We start from the raw sequence: 17,848 nt of genomic DNA, 5'->3' as shown, positions 1-17,848 counted from the left end.
ATGTCTTATTCATCTCCATTTTCCTAAAGTCTAACACAGTATATGGGACAAATGTTTGTTGAGAGAAGGAATGACAATCTTTGGTTCTTTCCTTTTCCTTGCTCAATTATCTAATGAATCCCTAAGTCCTGCTGGGTTTTCCTTTACAATGTCTTCTGCATTTAATTTTCTTTCTGTAGTTACTATCAACATTCTTTCATTTATTCAACAGAAAGTTATCAGTAATCAACAGTTTAAAAGGCACCACTCTGCTGAGAATACTGCTTTGAACAAGACAAAGTCCCTCTGCTATGGAGTCCTTCTGCTTACATTCTAGCAGATGGTACAGACGCTAAATAATAGTACATTAATTATTTGATTGTAAGTGTGATATGTATCTTAACCTAGTGTCGAAGGTCAGAAAGTTTCCCTCAGAGAGGAAATTTCACTGATATATTAAAACCTAGAAGTAAATAGCTTAAGCATAAGGTGGTAGCAGCTGTGGTAGAGAGCATCCAGGCAAAAGAAACATCCTGTGGAAATCCCTGAGTCAGGAAGAAATTTGACACACACAGATTTTGAGTTCCTTATGTCTGGATTATTACTACAAATGCTACCTGATCTCTGTACAAGATGACCTTCCATACAGTTCTAGAATTACACTTTCTATCATGTTGATTCCCTGCTCAGAAAACTTCCATGATTTTCTGTTGCCTCCTGAATAACACATTAATTCCCCAGTTGTTTCTCATGACCCAGTGCAATATGGGCTCTAGTAATGGTCCAGTTTTTTCTTTCATAAGTCATCTACATTTATATTCAGCAATAACCATCATGAACTATTTGATAATCCTGCACATTCCTTATTTTTTGTTACTTTCCCACATTTATCCATGTTGTTATAGTCACTAAAATGCCTTTCTTTTCTATTCCTATCCATGCTTTTATTTCTACAAAACAATATTTACTTGTTCTTTGTGTGATATGCTTTGGTATTTTCTATTCTAGTCTATTTTATTCTATTTCAGTTTTTAAAACAATCAAGTAGTAACCTACCAAAGTGATTTCACAACCCACTAATGGATCTTAACCCACAGTTGAAAACTGCCTTAAATAGACTTAAAGATTTTTCCATGATTCTTGAATGAGGTTGGCTTTAGTAGATTCTAAGTTTTCTTCCAGCAGTAGAATCCTCTAACTCAGTTACATCTTGAATTTTGGGCACCTGTATTCTCTCAAGACGGCATGGTAAAATTCTGCATGAACACATGATGAATGGGGGAGCTAATCATACAGAGCCAAGGAACCCTGAAGATACTTGGCAGTGCATCTTAATTTGTAGGACATGTCACACTTTGCTTTTCCAATACTGGCAATGTTCTGAACTGAAATTGCTAATTGTATTGAGCTGTTCCAAATCATATACTGGGCAAAGATGAACATGGGGGAGAATTTCCAGTTGCAACTGAGAAAACAAACAAACAAACAAAAGCCACCATTAGCAAGTAAATCCATGGCAATTAGATGCAACTGTAGTTCATATTATGTACTAAATATACTTTTGTGGATAGACTGCTCTATAACTGCCCAAGGGGAATACTTTAAGCTTTTGTAATAACCACTCCTCAAAGAATCTGTTTTTCTTTTTTTTTTAATTTTTTTAACGTTTATTTATTTTTGAGACAGAGAGAGACATAGCATGAACAGGGGAGGGGAAGAGAGAGAGGGAGACACAGAATCCGAAACAGGCTCCAGACTCTGAGCTGTCAGCACAGAGCCTGACGCGGGGCTCGAACTCACGGACCGTGAGATCATGACCTGAGCCGAAGTCGGACGCCCAACCGACCGAGCCAACCAGGAGCCCCAAGAATCTGTTTTTCAAAATCATTTTTATATCATGTTAACTTTTAGTAGACAATTTCAGTTTTTCAGTATCTCTTCTATTTTAGATTTTGCAATGTCAACACCTGGATCAACCTGTCATCTTGTTAATGTTCTTCAAATCTTTGTCTCCAGCCCAGAGTACATTTGTGTTTCATTTTTTCTATATATCCTACTGCCAACTGGATGTGGCTATAATAATGACCCCCAAACACCCCAAACTCATCAATCTAAAATTGAATTCATTATCATCACCCTAAATCACACCCCTCCATCCCCCGCATCTTACTTTGATTAGAGAATGACAAACCATCTTTCCACTTAAGCGAGAGATCAGTGGCATCAGGCTTGACTTCTTCTTCAACTAACTTGCCATAATTCTTCCTGATGTTGCATCCTATATGCTTCTTAAATCTATCTACTTCTCTCCAACCTTCCTGCCTCTACTGATGTTCAAGTCTCCCAAATGGTCCTCCTGCCATCTTTCCTAACATATTTCACAAAGTGGCCATTGTCACATGTCATTCTCTAGCTGGAAACCATTCAGTTAACTATTATTCCATTTAGGAAAGATTTTAATGGAAAGTACCTAAAATTGCTTGCAAAGCCCCCCTGAACTGTCCTCTACCAACTGTTCTTGTCTTGTTTTCATTCTCCTTTTCTCTTCCTTCTCTATATCTCTCTGTCCATTCTTATTCTACCCACCAATTACTTTTAAAAAGTTCTTTATGTTTCAGATACTTTTTTGGGGGGGGGGGTCTGCAACACTCCTTTTTTACTAGAGAGCTATTATTACTCTTCCCTCAAGCCACATCTTAGATATCCCATAGAAAACATTCCTGGAGTTTTCTAAGTCCAGGCTTTGGGGTCCTCCTGTCCTCCCTTAGTTCCCTATTGCTCACCATTATGCTATATTGAAATAACCTGTTCACTTCAGTCCAACATTGTGATCACAGAAATTATTCAACATCATATCTCTATTGCCTAGTACATAACAGATGTATGATTAATATTTCTAGAATGAACAAATATCTTCTGATTTCCTCTCTGTCAAGTGGTAAAGAGACTCTCCTTTGGGAGGGCCCTGTGGTGTCAGCCATGCAGGTAACTTGGGAGATAAGTTTATGCAACCCTGGGATAAAGTATTGGAAAACTATTTTGATTGTAAATGATGACTTAAGTCGTGACTTAGGTCATGATCTTTAAACAGTATCAGTAGCATCACTTACTTAAAGAAATGTCCATATATTTTATGTGTCTAACTTTACAAACTCAGGAATGGGTAAAAAAGGGAGGGTTATTTTTGGCTCCATAAAATCCCAGTATTTCAGGTAATCTCTTTTATCTTAAAAAAAATTTTTTTAGTTATTTATTTTTTTTAAGAAAGAAAGAGAGAGCAGGGGAGGGGCAGAGAGAGGAGGAGACACAGAATCTGAAGCAGATTCCAGGCTCTGAGCTGTCAGCACAGAGCCTGACATGGGGCTCAAACACACAAGTGGTGAGATTATGACCTGAGCTGAAGTCAGATGCTCAAACGACTGAGCCACCCAGGTTCCCTCAGGTAATCTCTTTTCTTAAACAACTAAATTTTACTCCTTACCAGATTCATAATTCTTAGATCAATGGGGCTTTCACCAGTTTCATTCACTTATTCTCATTCATCTATTTCTCACTGATAGGATATCTACTAAGTGGCAGATACTGAAAATACTAAATGAGTGAGATTTCATCCCTTCCCTTAAGATCCCATCTATTCAGAGCTGGGAGGAAGGAGGAAGGAAACAGACATGGAAGCTGTTATAATATAGATGCCCTCCAAGCTCATGCAAACTTGAACTTAGCCAAAGAATTCCACCGAGGCATTAAAAAAAATGTTAAGGATGAGAAAGTTTTGCTTTATGTAGGAAAAAAAAAACAAAATAAGTTTTATGAGTGGTAACTCTTCTGAGAGGAGAACATACTGCAAAGAGCAGATACCATAAGGGGAAGATATTTTTGCTTATGGAACTGGAAAGGTTCTCATTGCATTAGTTCACATTGAGTCAATGCCATTTGAGTTTGTTACCCTTTTATTGAATTCCATTCATAACTGAAACACAAATAATCTGACAAAGTCTAGACATTTTTTCAAAGACGTATAGGCAAAATATAGCCAATGTGATGAGAGTTTGTGCTTAGTTACGGGTGGTCAACACTTACATCTTTTGACAATTATTAAAATGTAAATGTCAATGGTGAGGCTGCTAATGCTGATACCAGAAGAGTGGGAAAGTATGCTAAAGGATTTTTGCAAAATTAAGAAAAATTTGAAATTAGCAAAACATTTCTGAACAGAATGGTTCGGCAATTTTCACAAGCTAAGCATTCTTCAAAATACATTTCTGGGGCTCTTAGATAAATATTTAGAGCCTCGTTGAATCTCTTGCTATTTCTTTAACACACTTTGCTGTATGACATCTTATACCTTTGCTGTTCTTTCTGATTGGCACAGCCTTCAGCCCCTTAGATGCCTGTTATACTCAAATCTCATCTCTTCTGTGGAGCACCACAGCAGAATCAATAGAAATCTCTCAGGCTGAATTAATTCCTCCCCACTCATTTTGTGCCCACAGCACTTTGTGATTTGCCTTTCAAATTGCCCTTATTACATTTTATTATCCTTGTTGGTAGATGTTTCTTGGTTTCCTAACAGACTGGGAGCTACTCATTAATTCCGCAGCCACAGGACCCAACAGTGTCTGATATACATTAAAGCTTCCATCTAGACAGGTTGAATGGCTGGATCATTCTAATATTTTTCTCCATCTCTTCTGTGTCACTGTAATATCAAGTTTCTCCAGTTTGGGCTAACTTCATGATGGATGTTATTAAAAATTTTGAATCTGGGGTGCTTGGGTGGCTCAGTCAGTTAAGCATGTGCTTTTGGCTCAAGTCATGATCTAATGGTTTGTGGGTTCTCTATGGGCTCTCTGCTGTCAGTGCAGAGCCCGCTTCAGATCTTCTGTCTCCCTCTCTCTCTGCTCCTCCCCTGCTCACATGTGCTCTCACTCTCTCTCTCAATAAATAAATAAATATTAAAAAAAAATTTAAGTTCAGATCTCACAATTAAGATATAATGGTTTTTGTTTTGTTTTGTTTTGTTTTTTTTACTTTGGCACAAATTTATCTTGGAAAATGCAAGGGATTGTAGTTTTAAAACCCATCCCTGTCATTGACAGATTATGTGGTTTGGGACAATCAATTTTCTTGCCTTGGACATTACTAAATTATCTCTATATTCCCCATCTTCTCTAATTCTATGAACCTATATCCTTTTCTGAATTCACACAAAATTAATCATCTAGATCACACAATTGTGTATTTAATTAACAGTTTTTAACAGTTTTTATTGACCTTGACCTTGTTTCTTTGCTTTGCTTTTCCTTAAAAACACATAACCAAATTGAAGTTCTTTATCATTTACTATAATGTTGTTAGGGCCCTGAGAGTCAGATGTACATTCAATTCTTGACCTGTCACTTATAAAACTAACTTTATATTATAGGTGAGTTTAACAAGGCCAAGCCTCAGTTTCTTCCTGTGTGAAATGAGAATAATAATACTAGTGCAGATTGTATAGGGATGCAAAAGTCTTAATAACACATACATGTTCACTGATGAGTTAATCACTAGCTTCTATTTTCTCTCATTATGTATAATGTTTTATCTGTTTCTTGCTGATTGCCAGATATTGTAAAATCTAATGCCAATATAATGCCAAGTAAATACGTGCCAAGTGCAATTGCAAATCTTGTCGCAGACGCAAAGCTTCACGAAATCGGTTAAAATAAAGTCACATAATTTCTAAACACACATGTAAAGCCATTGACAAATAAATTGAAGAAAAGAAACTAATAAAAATATAACAGACTAGGCTTCTTAAAGATACTGAATGGAATATGGGAATAAATAGGTAAGTCTCTCTAGTATTTATCACAAAAAGTGACCATATTCATGATCATGCTCTAAAAAGTTTTAAAAGGATATTTTTATTGCGATTCATTTTTTTTTTTAATGCTCAAACTTAATTATTTAGTTTCTTTGCTTTTCTAAGAAGTAACTTATGGAGGCAATGAGCAAGAGGATGAAATTCAGCATGAGAATAGGGAATCTCACCCCGCAGGTGCCTTGGTTGCAGACCAGGGACAGCAGCCAAGACCACATGGTCTCATTTCTGCCTCAGGTCAGCCCTGGTGGTGCTGCTTATCAGCGACAAGAGAAGCAAAGGAGAATAACGTAAAGACTGCTGACTGCTCATCCGACTGTATGTTTGACATCTAGTAATTTCTTTAAAATTTCAACCTGGGGCCCTGGGTGGCTCAGTCGGTTAAGCGTCCGACTTCAGCTCAGGTCATGATCTCGCGGTCCGTGAGTTCGATCCCCGCATTGGGCTCTGGGCTGATGGCTCAGCCTGGAGCCTGGTTTTGATTCTGTGTCTCCCTCTCTCTCTGCCCCTCCCCCATTCATGCTCTGTCTCAAAAATAAATAAACGTTAAAAACATTTTAAAATTTCAACCTAAGCAACTCTATTCAAATATGAAAAATAAACTAATAATTTCAAAACTCCAGTAGAAGTTTAGTAAACATTAATTTCACTTGTTTCTATAACATTTTACAATAAAAAAGGTAATTTCATTACTTTTTTTGTTCTATTAATAACTGTGAAAAAACAAAAACAGATATTATTTCACTTTTACTCCTGAAAAAGCAAAAGTTGGCAACGTCCACTTAAATAGTCAGAGATAGGACACAGGCTCCCTGACTCCAGGACATAATGGTAAAGATGTCCTATGATGTCCCTTCTCTTTCCCCAGTAATACTAAAGTCTTTACACTGTAGTTCTAATTCTCATTACAATCTTTTCAAGGTAGATTTTGTTGACCCCAAATATAGGCAAGAAATCTGAGATTCAAAAAGATTAAATAAACTTACCCAAAGTCACTGGTAAACCTAGCTTCCTACCTCCACCCCTCACTATTTTTCACCCCTTTCTTTGCTGAAGTTCAGTGTTGAATGTATTTATTAACAATAGAAGAACTATAGAGCGTGCCCCTGGACTAGGGTATGGTGTCATGCCTCTTTGGGACTCAGTTTACCTGTCAAAAGGAGGGAGGAGGGTAGGGGGGAGGAGGTGAATTTACCAGTGAAAATCCTGGACTTACCCAGAGTGGTAATTTTCCGTGGTGGGGAAGATCAATCAGTGCCTCCTTGATCTCTCCAAATTCTGGCTGAGAGACAGTCCACCCAATTCAGGGGTCTGCATAATAATAGGGTTCAGGGATACTTGAATAAAGAGATTCCCAGGCAGGTCAGACCTGTGGCAGTGGGGTTGCTTCTTGTTTTGTAAGCCATGTTTAAAACTAGTATGTAGTTAAACACTGAAACAACCAAGAAGCACATTGAAAAGTGAGTCTCGCACTCCCTGACTCCCCTCCTCATGAGCAACCCTTGAATATCCTTCAGGAGACTGATCTTGCCCAAAGCTGTCTCCCAGAGTGTTCAACAGACCTTTAAATCTCAAGCCACACTGAGTAGGGTGCTTTAGATACATTGCTTATTTGTAGCTAGATGGGGCACCGTAGTAAACCGCCCCTTTTTACAGATGAGGAAATCTAAGCCCAGAATGGGGGAAAAATAATAGAGAACTATACCCACAGAGAAGAGGCTTTAGAGAATAGTAGAATTTTAGAAAGTCTGTCAGGGAAAAAAAGTGATTATTTTAAACCTTTCGGTCTATATCTCAGTTGTAATTACTGGTACATTTGAGACATAAATTTAAAAATGATACATTTATTTTACCTTTGTGCTCTTTTTCTATATACTTTCTAAAGGTGATACAATGAAATGACCAAAAACCATGTTGCACCAAAAAAAAAAAAAGAAACCCAAAAAAGAATCTGTAATTCGTATAAATCTCTAGACTAAACAGATCAGGTCACTGCCTCCATCACCCCATTTAGCCAACTGAGATGTGAACTATAAAGAGATTCAATAAACTCCTAAGGTCACAGAATTTAAAGTCTGTTATGAAAATATACCAGCTACTCTTGCACCATTCACTGTTTTTGATGGCTATCTTTAATCTATGCATATTATAGTACAAATATAAAATCTCGTTTAATAAAGCAATAAAGAGAATACATCAGCTGAAACTATGGTCAGTGAACTGTAGATTGAATTTATGTGTTGCAAGTGACCATTTACTTCTACTTACAGTACCTCAAGTCAAGGATTTATTGGAAAGGGTTTTTCATATGGGTGATATAAATTACATCAATGAGACAAAGATGATGAACACATGCATTTTTAGGTTATATTAAAGTTGCAGCAAAACAGATGTTTTCTATCAGCTGAAGTCTAAAAATAAATAACCTATATGGAAATTTTGGAGTTAAATCTGCTGGCTTCATAAGGAGATTTTGACATCTTTTTTTTTTCTTTTTAAAATAGAAAATTTAATGCTATCAACTATTAAGCAAGACAGAAGAAGAAAACATAGTTTTCTTTCACACCACATTCTTAGAGGTATTTTTATAACTTACTGTAATTATTTTAGAATACAAAATTTTAAATGGACTCTATAACGTTTCAGATGAGTTTCAGGACCAAAAGTCTCTCATTAGAAGGTGATGCATTTGTTCGTTAAAATTGTAAAGGTGAAAGGCGTCTTTCTTGGAAATGCTGAATTGCCGTCTAAACTAACTAATAATAACCGTAAGACAGGTTTTATGTTCTCTCTTTTATTTCACACATTCATATTAAGATTAGCAAATGTAGAAAGCAAGTTATAAATGCGGGCACCAACCTACAAGTGGCCTTGAAAAGGAAAGCTGTTCCCAGGGAAAAGAAACCATTAGGATTATTCAAAAGCAAATGAATTCTCAATATATTTTCACATTTGACAATGAACATCTGTTGTGTCAATCACTGTGTTGTCACAGAGACATGACAGACACAGCAAAAGAAAATGTCCCCTATTACCCTTCAACCCCGCATGAATCTCAAAATCCACTAATTCCATCTCCTATCCATTTCAGTCCCCATGTCCTTAGCTCCTCTCCTCACCTCACTAAAATTCTCTTGGGGGGCGCCTGGCTGTCTCAGTCAGTAGAGCATGCAACTCTTGATCTTGGGGTTGTGAGTTTGAGCCCTATGTTGGATGCAGAGATTACTTAAAAATAAAATCTTAAAATAAATAAATAAATAAATAAATAAATAAATAAATAAATAAAATTCTCTGGTCAGTCATTATAATCACCTCCTTGCATATGTTCTTGAGGACTTCTTTTCCAAAGCTGGTTCTGTTCCATACTTACCAGAACCAGACAGGTTGCAGGTTACACAGATGTAAACATTTGTCAAAAGTTATCAAGTTGTACATTTAAGAGTTATCCATTTTGTTGCATGAAATTTTACCTTTAAAAACTTTAAACAAATATTGAACTTCAGTTAGTAGTTTGGCTTTTTGCAATACTATGGGTTAGCAATATTAAAACTTGCTTAAACATACGAGTAAATATATTGAAAGTAATGGGACTAGTATTTTAGGGGGAAGCTATATATGTGGAAAGAAGAAACATTTGTATTGAATTGAAATAGAAAGTATTAATATAAACTCATGATTTTTAATATCAACCTACCTAGCTAAACACATTTAGAAGTGATTATAGATATAACCATATATGTGTATGTACATGTACATGTACTAAATATGTCCACTGAGATTATCTAAAAGTTATGACAGCATTAGCAATGAGCATACCTAATGCCTATGTCTTGATTTCTACTTATCATTTGCATTAAAAGGAACTAGACTTCTTAAAGAAAAAAAATGATTCCAGGTCTGTGTCAGAGGGAAAAATACAGCTATAAAGTATATTATCGGGAAAATTGATAACATTTGAATATAGGCTATGAATTTGATAACAGTGTTTATCAATATCAATTTTCCTGATTTTGTTAATTGTACTATAGTTATGTAAGAGAATGTCCTTGCTTTTAAATTTTTTTTTTCAACGTTTATTTATTTTTGGGACAGAGAGAGACAGAGCATGAACGGGGGAGGGGCAGAGAGAGAGGGAGACACAGAATCGGAAAGAGGCTCCAGGCTCTGAGCCATCAGCCCAGAGCCTGACGCGGGGCTCGAACTCCCGAACCGCGAGATCGTGACCTGGCTGAAGTCGGACGCTTAACCGGCTGCGCCACCCAGGCGCCCCAAGAATTTCCTTGTTTTTAGAAAATATTCACTGAACTATTTAGTGGTAAGGGGTCACAAATGTCTCCAGTTTACTGTCAAATAGTTCAGAGAAAAATCATCTATCTATCTATCTATCCATCATCTATCTTTCTATCACCTATTGAGAGAATGCAAATGATAAAAACAATTGGGAGAAAAAGTAAACAATTGGTTAATGTAAATAAAAATATTCCTTGTTCTTTTCACTTTGCCGTAAGTTTGAAATCATATCAAAACAAAAGTTTAAACAATATCTTCAATGGCTTCTTGTGTCAGTCAGTATAAGACTTAGTTTCAAAAATGGCCAAAAAATGTCCACATTGTCATGTGTACCTTCATTGCTTCTCTGATGCCATCTTTTCCATCATTTTCTCTTTCAATGCTTTATCCTCAGATGTCCTTGTAACATATCCATCTTACAAGATGTTCTTGTTACATTCCTCATGTCCTTTAAGTCTGTGCAAAAATCTCACCTTCTCAATTGGACCTTCTTCTTTTCCATTACATCCTGCCTTACCCCCAACCTTCACACTCTTGATCTTCTTCACCCTGTTTTACTTTTTCTCTTCCATGACACCTATTAACTTTCTAACAACCATATGACTTATATGTCTTATTTCTGTCCTTTTGCCATTCTCTAGAATGTGAGTTCCTCAGACAAGAGTTTTGTCTGCTGCCTTTTCTGGTATATCCTAAGACCTGGGACAGTATAAGTCACTCGATAAATATTTGTTGAATGGAAGAATTATTACTATCACATTGTCAGATTACCTCTGGGAAACATTTACTCTTTTGAATATTAATATTTAAGGATATTTTTTCTTTATAGTTCTTAGCTCACTGTAGTTAGTGTCTATTAGGTATTAATATCTGTCATCATGTTAAAGCAGTATAGTTTCAGCTATTTCTGAAGCATATATCTAACTTAATTGGAATAATTTAAGGAGTTTAGAGAAAGTACTTAAGAAAGCCATCTGAGCTTCACAAGGAGGCAGTAAAATGCTCTGGCTCCTTCTTTTTATCATCAGTTCCTCAGCTTTGAAGGTTTGGAAATAAGAAACTGGCTCACACTAATCAAAACTCATGAGATACTGGTGAGCATGCCAGTTTAAAGAATTCTAGTGAGAAATAAAATTTCTACGGATATCAGATATTTGAATCTTCTACTCAGCTTATTTTCCTTAAGAACTTGGCCTGGAGTTCAACAGATAAGTACAAAGTTACTTTTGTGGAATCAGAACAAAAGGGATGAATTAGATTATGCTAGCCCAGTGAATACATTTTTCTGTCTAAGGACGGAGCATCTAGGAATATAGTATTGGAAAATCCACTCCTCTGTACAGGGCATTTTCTCACTTCATGATGTTGAAAAGGATAGTATTATAACTGTGTTTGGAACACTCCCCCTTTTGAAGTTTCATGTTAATGATCAGTTCACACAATTCTTCCTTTAGTCATTTTAGTACATACCTAAGCCACAGTCAAGCCCTATTGCTATTGGTTTCCAAAGGAAATCACATTGTTCTTTGAAGATGATACGCTGAATTCATTAGTTTAGCTTTTAGAGGTGGTATGAGGTGATTCCTCCACTGTAACTCATGTCTCTATTGTCTTTAATTAGATAACAAAGAAAATGTTTAATAAAAGCTGCTTAATGCTTAATCAAATTAAAACATTCCTGAACAAAGTTAGGCTTCATGAAGTTCTAAAATCTCACTAGGTCACTGGTTCTGGACCACAATACAGTAAAACCATTTCTTCCTATTCCTTCCCCTTAGTGCAGGTAAAAGTCCTGGACATGATATATAAAACAAACATAAGAAGACTGTGAAGGTATAGAGAAGACTGACCAACTATGAACCTTGGAACCCAGGAAAGACCAAGATGGCCTTCCTTTTTGATTCCTATATCCTGGACTGGGTACTGGAAAAACCATACCTGGAAAAGCCGATGGAAACTGACAAAAAAGAGCCCTCATAAAATCTAGTTCTTCCTGGCAAAGGACAAAGAAAGGAACAGCTTAACAAGATGAAAAATTTTTAAATAATAACTGCCCTACTGCAGAAGTGCACCATGGAACAAAATGCAGCTCTAGCCCCATCACTGCCAGCAAAAGCTGAGTGGGGATCCTAGACTTCTACCCTTGCCGGGCTGTAGTAGAGGCCTGCAGTGTGATGTCAGAGAAGCCAAGCGGGGAGATGGGACTCCCACCCTCATCCAGTGGTAGCAATCCTCTCCCAACAGTGTCAGTGGAAGTCAGCCAAGATCCTGGGCTTCTGTCCCCACCTGGCAGTAATAATGCACCCTCTCATCTCCGCAGAAGTGATACAAGAGGAAGCCAGTTGGGGAACTTTCACTACCAGCCAGCAGGAAAACAATTTCCTTCTTGCAGTGTCAGTAGAAAATATTAATACTTTTCTGACGTGGATCTCAATCTATGCAGAGGAAGTATTTAAGATAATTATATTACAAGTGAAAAGCAGTAAAGTAACCCAAAGGGAGGCAAAATTTCCACATTTTATTCTGAAAGTAGTAGACCTTTGTGGTGATGGAAGAATTCTGTATCTTGATTACAGTGCCGGCCACAGGAATCTATATACATGTGATAAAATGACATGGAACCATATACAACATTGTACCAATATAAATTTCCTGTTTTGACATTGTACTATAGTTAATGCAAGATGTAACCATTGGGAGAAAGTAGATGAGGGTACCCAAGGACTTTTCATTATTGCAGCTTTTTGTAAATCTATAATTATTTCAAAATAAATAGTAAATAATAAAATTTTAAGAGATCTTTAATAGGGCATATTTGGAAACTTCTCCTAACCATGCAAAAACATAAGAAACATACAATAAAGAGTTGGTATAAAATTATTAGAGCAGATTTCCTCAGTAATTGGTTGGGGGGGGGAGATTCATAGTTATTTATGACCTATTTGTTTCAGGGAATGCAATTTTGTTTTGATGTTGATATTATTATCAATTTCTGCTTTTTATTTTTAAATTTGAGTATAGTTGACACACAATATTATATTGGTTTCGGGTGTATGATTAGTGATTCGACAAGTTTTATACATTATGTTATGTTCACAACTGTAGCTACCTATCTGTCCCATGACATTGCTGTTACAAAATCATTCAACTTCTTTTTATGTAGTCAATAATAACACTGTATAAAAGCTCATGAGTCATCTTGTCTGGTCATTAATATAACTGACAAGTTTTTAGCATTTCCTAAAGAAAAGATGATTTGGGGCGCCTGGGTGGCTCAGTTGGTTAAGCATCCGACTTCGGCTCAGGTCATGATCTCACGGTTCGTGGGTTCGAGCCCCGCGTCGGGCTCTGTGCTGACAGCTCAGAGTCTGGAGCCCACTTCAGATTCTGTGTCTCCCTCTCTCTCTGCTCCTCCCCCACTCAGGTTCTGTTTCTCGGTCTCTCAAAACTAAATAAACATTTAAAAAATTAAAAAAAAAAAAGAAAAGAAAAGATGATTGATTATCTTCAGCTATCAGGGAATAGCAGCAGATACCTTGGAAGCCTGCAAGGATTTTTTGTTTTGTTTTGTTTTGCTTTTTTCCTCCTTCAAGAAAGTGAAAAAAAAAAAAAAATAGAAAGGAGTCTCTGGATCTATTAGTGGCACAAGTAGATAGCAGCATAAACTGTGATAGCGAAATACATCCGGACCTCATTGCCCATGTGTGTCTGATTTTTTATCTACAGTGAAAATCCTTCCTGTTCTTCCAACCTATAGAAAACACTTTCTAAGTTTCTTCAAAGCCCAGATCACTTTTCTGGGAATTGTTCCCATCATCCTCCTAACAGTCCCATTTGAACTATGTGATCTTCTCCACTGGTCACAATTGATTAGACTAGTATAGGAAAGGAAATCCTATACTAATTTGGAATTGGGACACACAGACTCAAATTGAATAAACTTAAGGTCCAATGTTGCCAGTTTTCTATAGTCATTACTTCTTCTGAATCATGAAATATTCCAAACACAGGAAAAAACCTACCCAATTTCTTCCTACTGTAAGTTAACAGATATCAATGTACTACCATATTTCTCTCAAATTTCTTTTTTACTAAAAAACTTACGAACATTTGGATATAGAATTAAAATTAAAAAGGCTAGTACAAGCTGTACCAACCACCAAGATATAAAAATAACCAAATTTTTGTCACATTCATTTGTTTATTTATGTTTTAATTATGGTAAAGACACATAACACAAAATTTACCATCTTAACCATTTTTAAGTGTGCAATTCAGTATTGTTAACTATATTCACATTGTTATGGAATGGGTCTCTAGGACTTTTTCATCTTGCAAAACTGAAACTCTATGCCCTTTGAACTATTTCTCATTCCCCCGTCCCCCAGCCCCTGGCAACCACAATTCAACTTTCTGTTACTATGAATTTGACTACTATAGATACCACACAGAAGTGGAACTATTCGCCAATTGTCTTTGTGACTGGTTTATTTCGCTTAGCATAATGTCTTCAAGGTTCTTCCTTGTTGTAGCACGTGACAAGATTTCGTTATTTTTTCACACTAGAAATATTACAGTGTATATATTTTCCACAACTTCTTTTTACATTCACCAATTGATAGACATCTGGGTTACTTCCACTTCTGGGCTATTGTGACTACTGCTTCAATGAACTTGGGTGTGCAAATATCTCTCTGAGGTTCTTTGGATTCTTTTGGATATATATACAGAAGTGGGACCACTGGGTCACATGGTAATTGTAGTTTTATGTTTTGAGGAATCTCTATACTGTTTCCCACAGTGGCTGCACCATTTTACATTCTCATTCACAGAATGCAAGGCTTCTATTATCTTCACATTCTCACCAACACTAGTTATTTTCTGGTTTTTTTGATAGTGGCCATCTTAATAGGTGTGAGGTGATCTTGCATTGGGATTTTAACTTTCATTTCTTTAATGATTTCTTTAGATGTGCATTTCTTCATATGCTTGTTGGCCACTTGTATATCTTTTTTGGAGAAATGTCCTTTCAAGTTTTTTGCTCATGTTTAAATTGGGCTGCCTTTTGTTGCCATTGAGTTGTAGGGGTCCTTTACGTATTCTGGATATAACTCCATATATAATATTTGCAAATATTTTCTCTCATCTGAAGATTGCCTTTCACTCTGCTGACTATTTTCTTTGATGTGTAGAAGTTTTGAAATTTCATGCAGTCTCATTTGTCTGTTTTTACTTCTGTACTTTTGGTGTCATACCAAAAAAACATTGCCAAATTTAATGTCATGAATCTTACCCCCTATGTTTTCTTCTAAGGTCTTATGTCTCACATTCAGGCCTTTAATCCATTTTGAGTTAATTTTTGGTAAATGCTATAAGATAAGGATCCAACTTCATTCTTTTGAATGTGAATATCCAATTCTCCCAATACCAATTGTTGAAGAGACTGTTCTTTTCTCCATTGCGTAGTCTTAACACTTTTGTTGAAGTCATTTGACCATATGCAAAAGGTTTTATTTCTGGGCTTTCTATTCTATGCCATTAATCTATATGTCTGTTTTTATGCCAGTACCACACTGTTTTAATTAATGTAGCTTTGTATAACTTAATGTATTTTTTTAAAAAACTGTTCACAATTTTCCTTCTTATTTTGCAGCAAATATCAGACCACATAATTTTACCCCTATGTGATTCAATATAAATCTCTAAAAATTGTGGACATTTTCTTTTCAGAAAATATCATCATTACTTAATAAAATTGGCAATGTTACTTTGTTATCATCCCATACCTAGTCCAAAATCAAATTAGGAATGGTCTGGAAAATGTGTCCATTGATTTATTTGAATCAGGATCCAAACAAGGTCCCCACTTTAATTTGATTACATCTTGTAAGTCTCTTTTGATTCAGAGAAGTCCTACCCTTCCTCCTTTTCCCCTCAGGCATTGATTTATCGAAACTGGATTAGTTGTCCTATAGAATGCCTTACATTCTGGATTGTTTACAGCCTTGTTCTGTCACTTAACTTGTAAATGGAAGTTAACTGGTGGCTTAATTGTATGATCATTTAACTATACATTGAAATTTACTCAGAACTTTGATTTTTTTTTTCATATCTATATGCAGTTTTCTTAATTCACTTGCAAACTGGAGATTCTGGGGACTTTTCCTAGTTTCACTGGTTATTCTCAGATGTCTTCCCATGTTTCCACCCAGAATATGTAGGTCTTCTTCCCTTAGTAATGAATGTTTGTTGGCAAATTTTTTGAACCCTGAGTTGGAGTTCAACCAGTGGAGTATACCGGCTGTCCCCATTCATTTCTCACTATTCCTGCCACCCAGCTGTGTCCTTATTCTGCTACTGTAGGTAATTTATCACTTGTGTTCACAATCTGAAGTTTTTGGAAATATCTTGCCTTCTAGTTTATACAGATGTTGTCAAAGGATTTCTTATTTGTTATCCTAATTCATTTGCTTATTTTTCAGGAGGAATTTTTTGGAGATTAAAAATCAACCTTGCTGCCAAGATCACATCACTGGAAGTTTCTCAACTTTCTTTTTGTTAAGGAAAGACAATATCACAGAAAAACCACACCTCCCAACCAATTCTTTTTCACTTTTTCCCCTATGCCCACCCCGAAAGTTAACCCTATCCAGAAGTTCCCATGCATGTTTTTTTTCACTTTTACTACATGTATATGCATCCATTAAATTTGTATCCTACTGTTTTGTGAGTTTAGAATATTTACATATATGTTGTCATATTATATGTATGATTTGCTACTTGGTTTTCTTCACTCATAATTGTATTTCTTGAAATTTATCCATATTGAAACATGAAGCTCTAGATCATTAATTTTAACTGCTGTAGAGTATTCCATAGTTTTAAGAAAGCATAATTTGTCAGTTCCCTGACAAGAAAAAATTATTCTATTTCACTATAATAAGTAGCAGTACGAAAGAAAGAAAGGAAGAAAGAAAGAAAAGAAAAGAAAAGATAAAAGATAAAAGAAAAAAAGAAAAAAGAAAAAAGAAAAGAAAAGAAAGAAAAAAATAACCAGTGAACATGTTAGCTTGTGCCTATCAGCATGGGTTTCTCTAAGATAAATATTTAGGAGTGCAAGTGTTGGGTCAAAGGGCATTTGCATCTTCTTATGTTCATATGTATAAGAGTTTCCTCCATGTGTATCTATACTGAAATTTGTGATGTTTTCACTTCTTACATCCTTGTAGGTATGAAATGGTATCTCATTGTTAATTTATTTTACATTTTCCTGATTGAAATGTGAGGTTGACAATCTTTCTTAATGATGATTTGGTTTTCTTCTGTGACTGGCCTGTTTATGAAATTTCTCCTGGTTTACATGTCAATTTCTTAATGACTTGCGAGGGTCTTAAAAATATCTTCTAGATAATAACCTTTTTTTGGCATTTATTAAATGCAATGGATTTTCTTAGTGTCTTCTGTAAATCTTCTGTGTCTCTCTCTCTCACCCTCTCTTGTTTTTTCAATTTCTATCTCTGCCTCTACCAGTGTCTCTATTCCAAAAACTCTTTCTCTCTCTATAGCCCAGACTTTGTCCATGAAAACATCTTGGGAAACAGGCAGCATACCAGTCTTTTCATTTTCCCAAATCTTTCTCAAAACCACAACCACCACTTTCATTTCTTTCTGGAACATCCTTTCTTTCTGAAGCATTGACACTCAGTAACCAGA

At 36.0% G+C, this 17,848-nt stretch overlaps 1 protein-coding gene across 4 annotated transcripts in view; it reads left to right on the top strand.

The window, feature by feature from the left end:
• Positions 1-17,108, top strand: part of PTGER3 (prostaglandin E receptor 3) — a 180,242-nt gene extending 163,134 nt beyond the window's left edge. For 3 of the 4 annotated variants that reach the window (XM_043575267.1, XM_043575268.1, XM_043575264.1), the window contains one exon: positions 16,618-16,787. In XM_043575267.1, the coding sequence (XP_043431202.1) occupies positions 16,618-16,638 (21 nt within the window). In that variant the 3' untranslated portion in view covers positions 16,639-16,787. Of the gene's footprint in view, positions 1-16,617 lie in introns of all 4 variants that reach the window. The other variant, XM_043575261.1, reaches the window with a different exon arrangement.
• The last annotated feature ends 740 nt before the right edge of the window (positions 17,109-17,848 follow it).

The sequence above is a fragment of the Prionailurus bengalensis genome, chromosome C1 (assembly GCF_016509475.1).
Source record: "Prionailurus bengalensis isolate Pbe53 chromosome C1, Fcat_Pben_1.1_paternal_pri, whole genome shotgun sequence".
In the NCBI taxonomy this organism is placed as follows: Eukaryota; Metazoa; Chordata; class Mammalia; order Carnivora; family Felidae; genus Prionailurus; species Prionailurus bengalensis.
The sequence above is the reverse complement of the archived record's forward strand: the minus strand, read 5'-3'. Positions and strand labels throughout refer to the sequence as shown.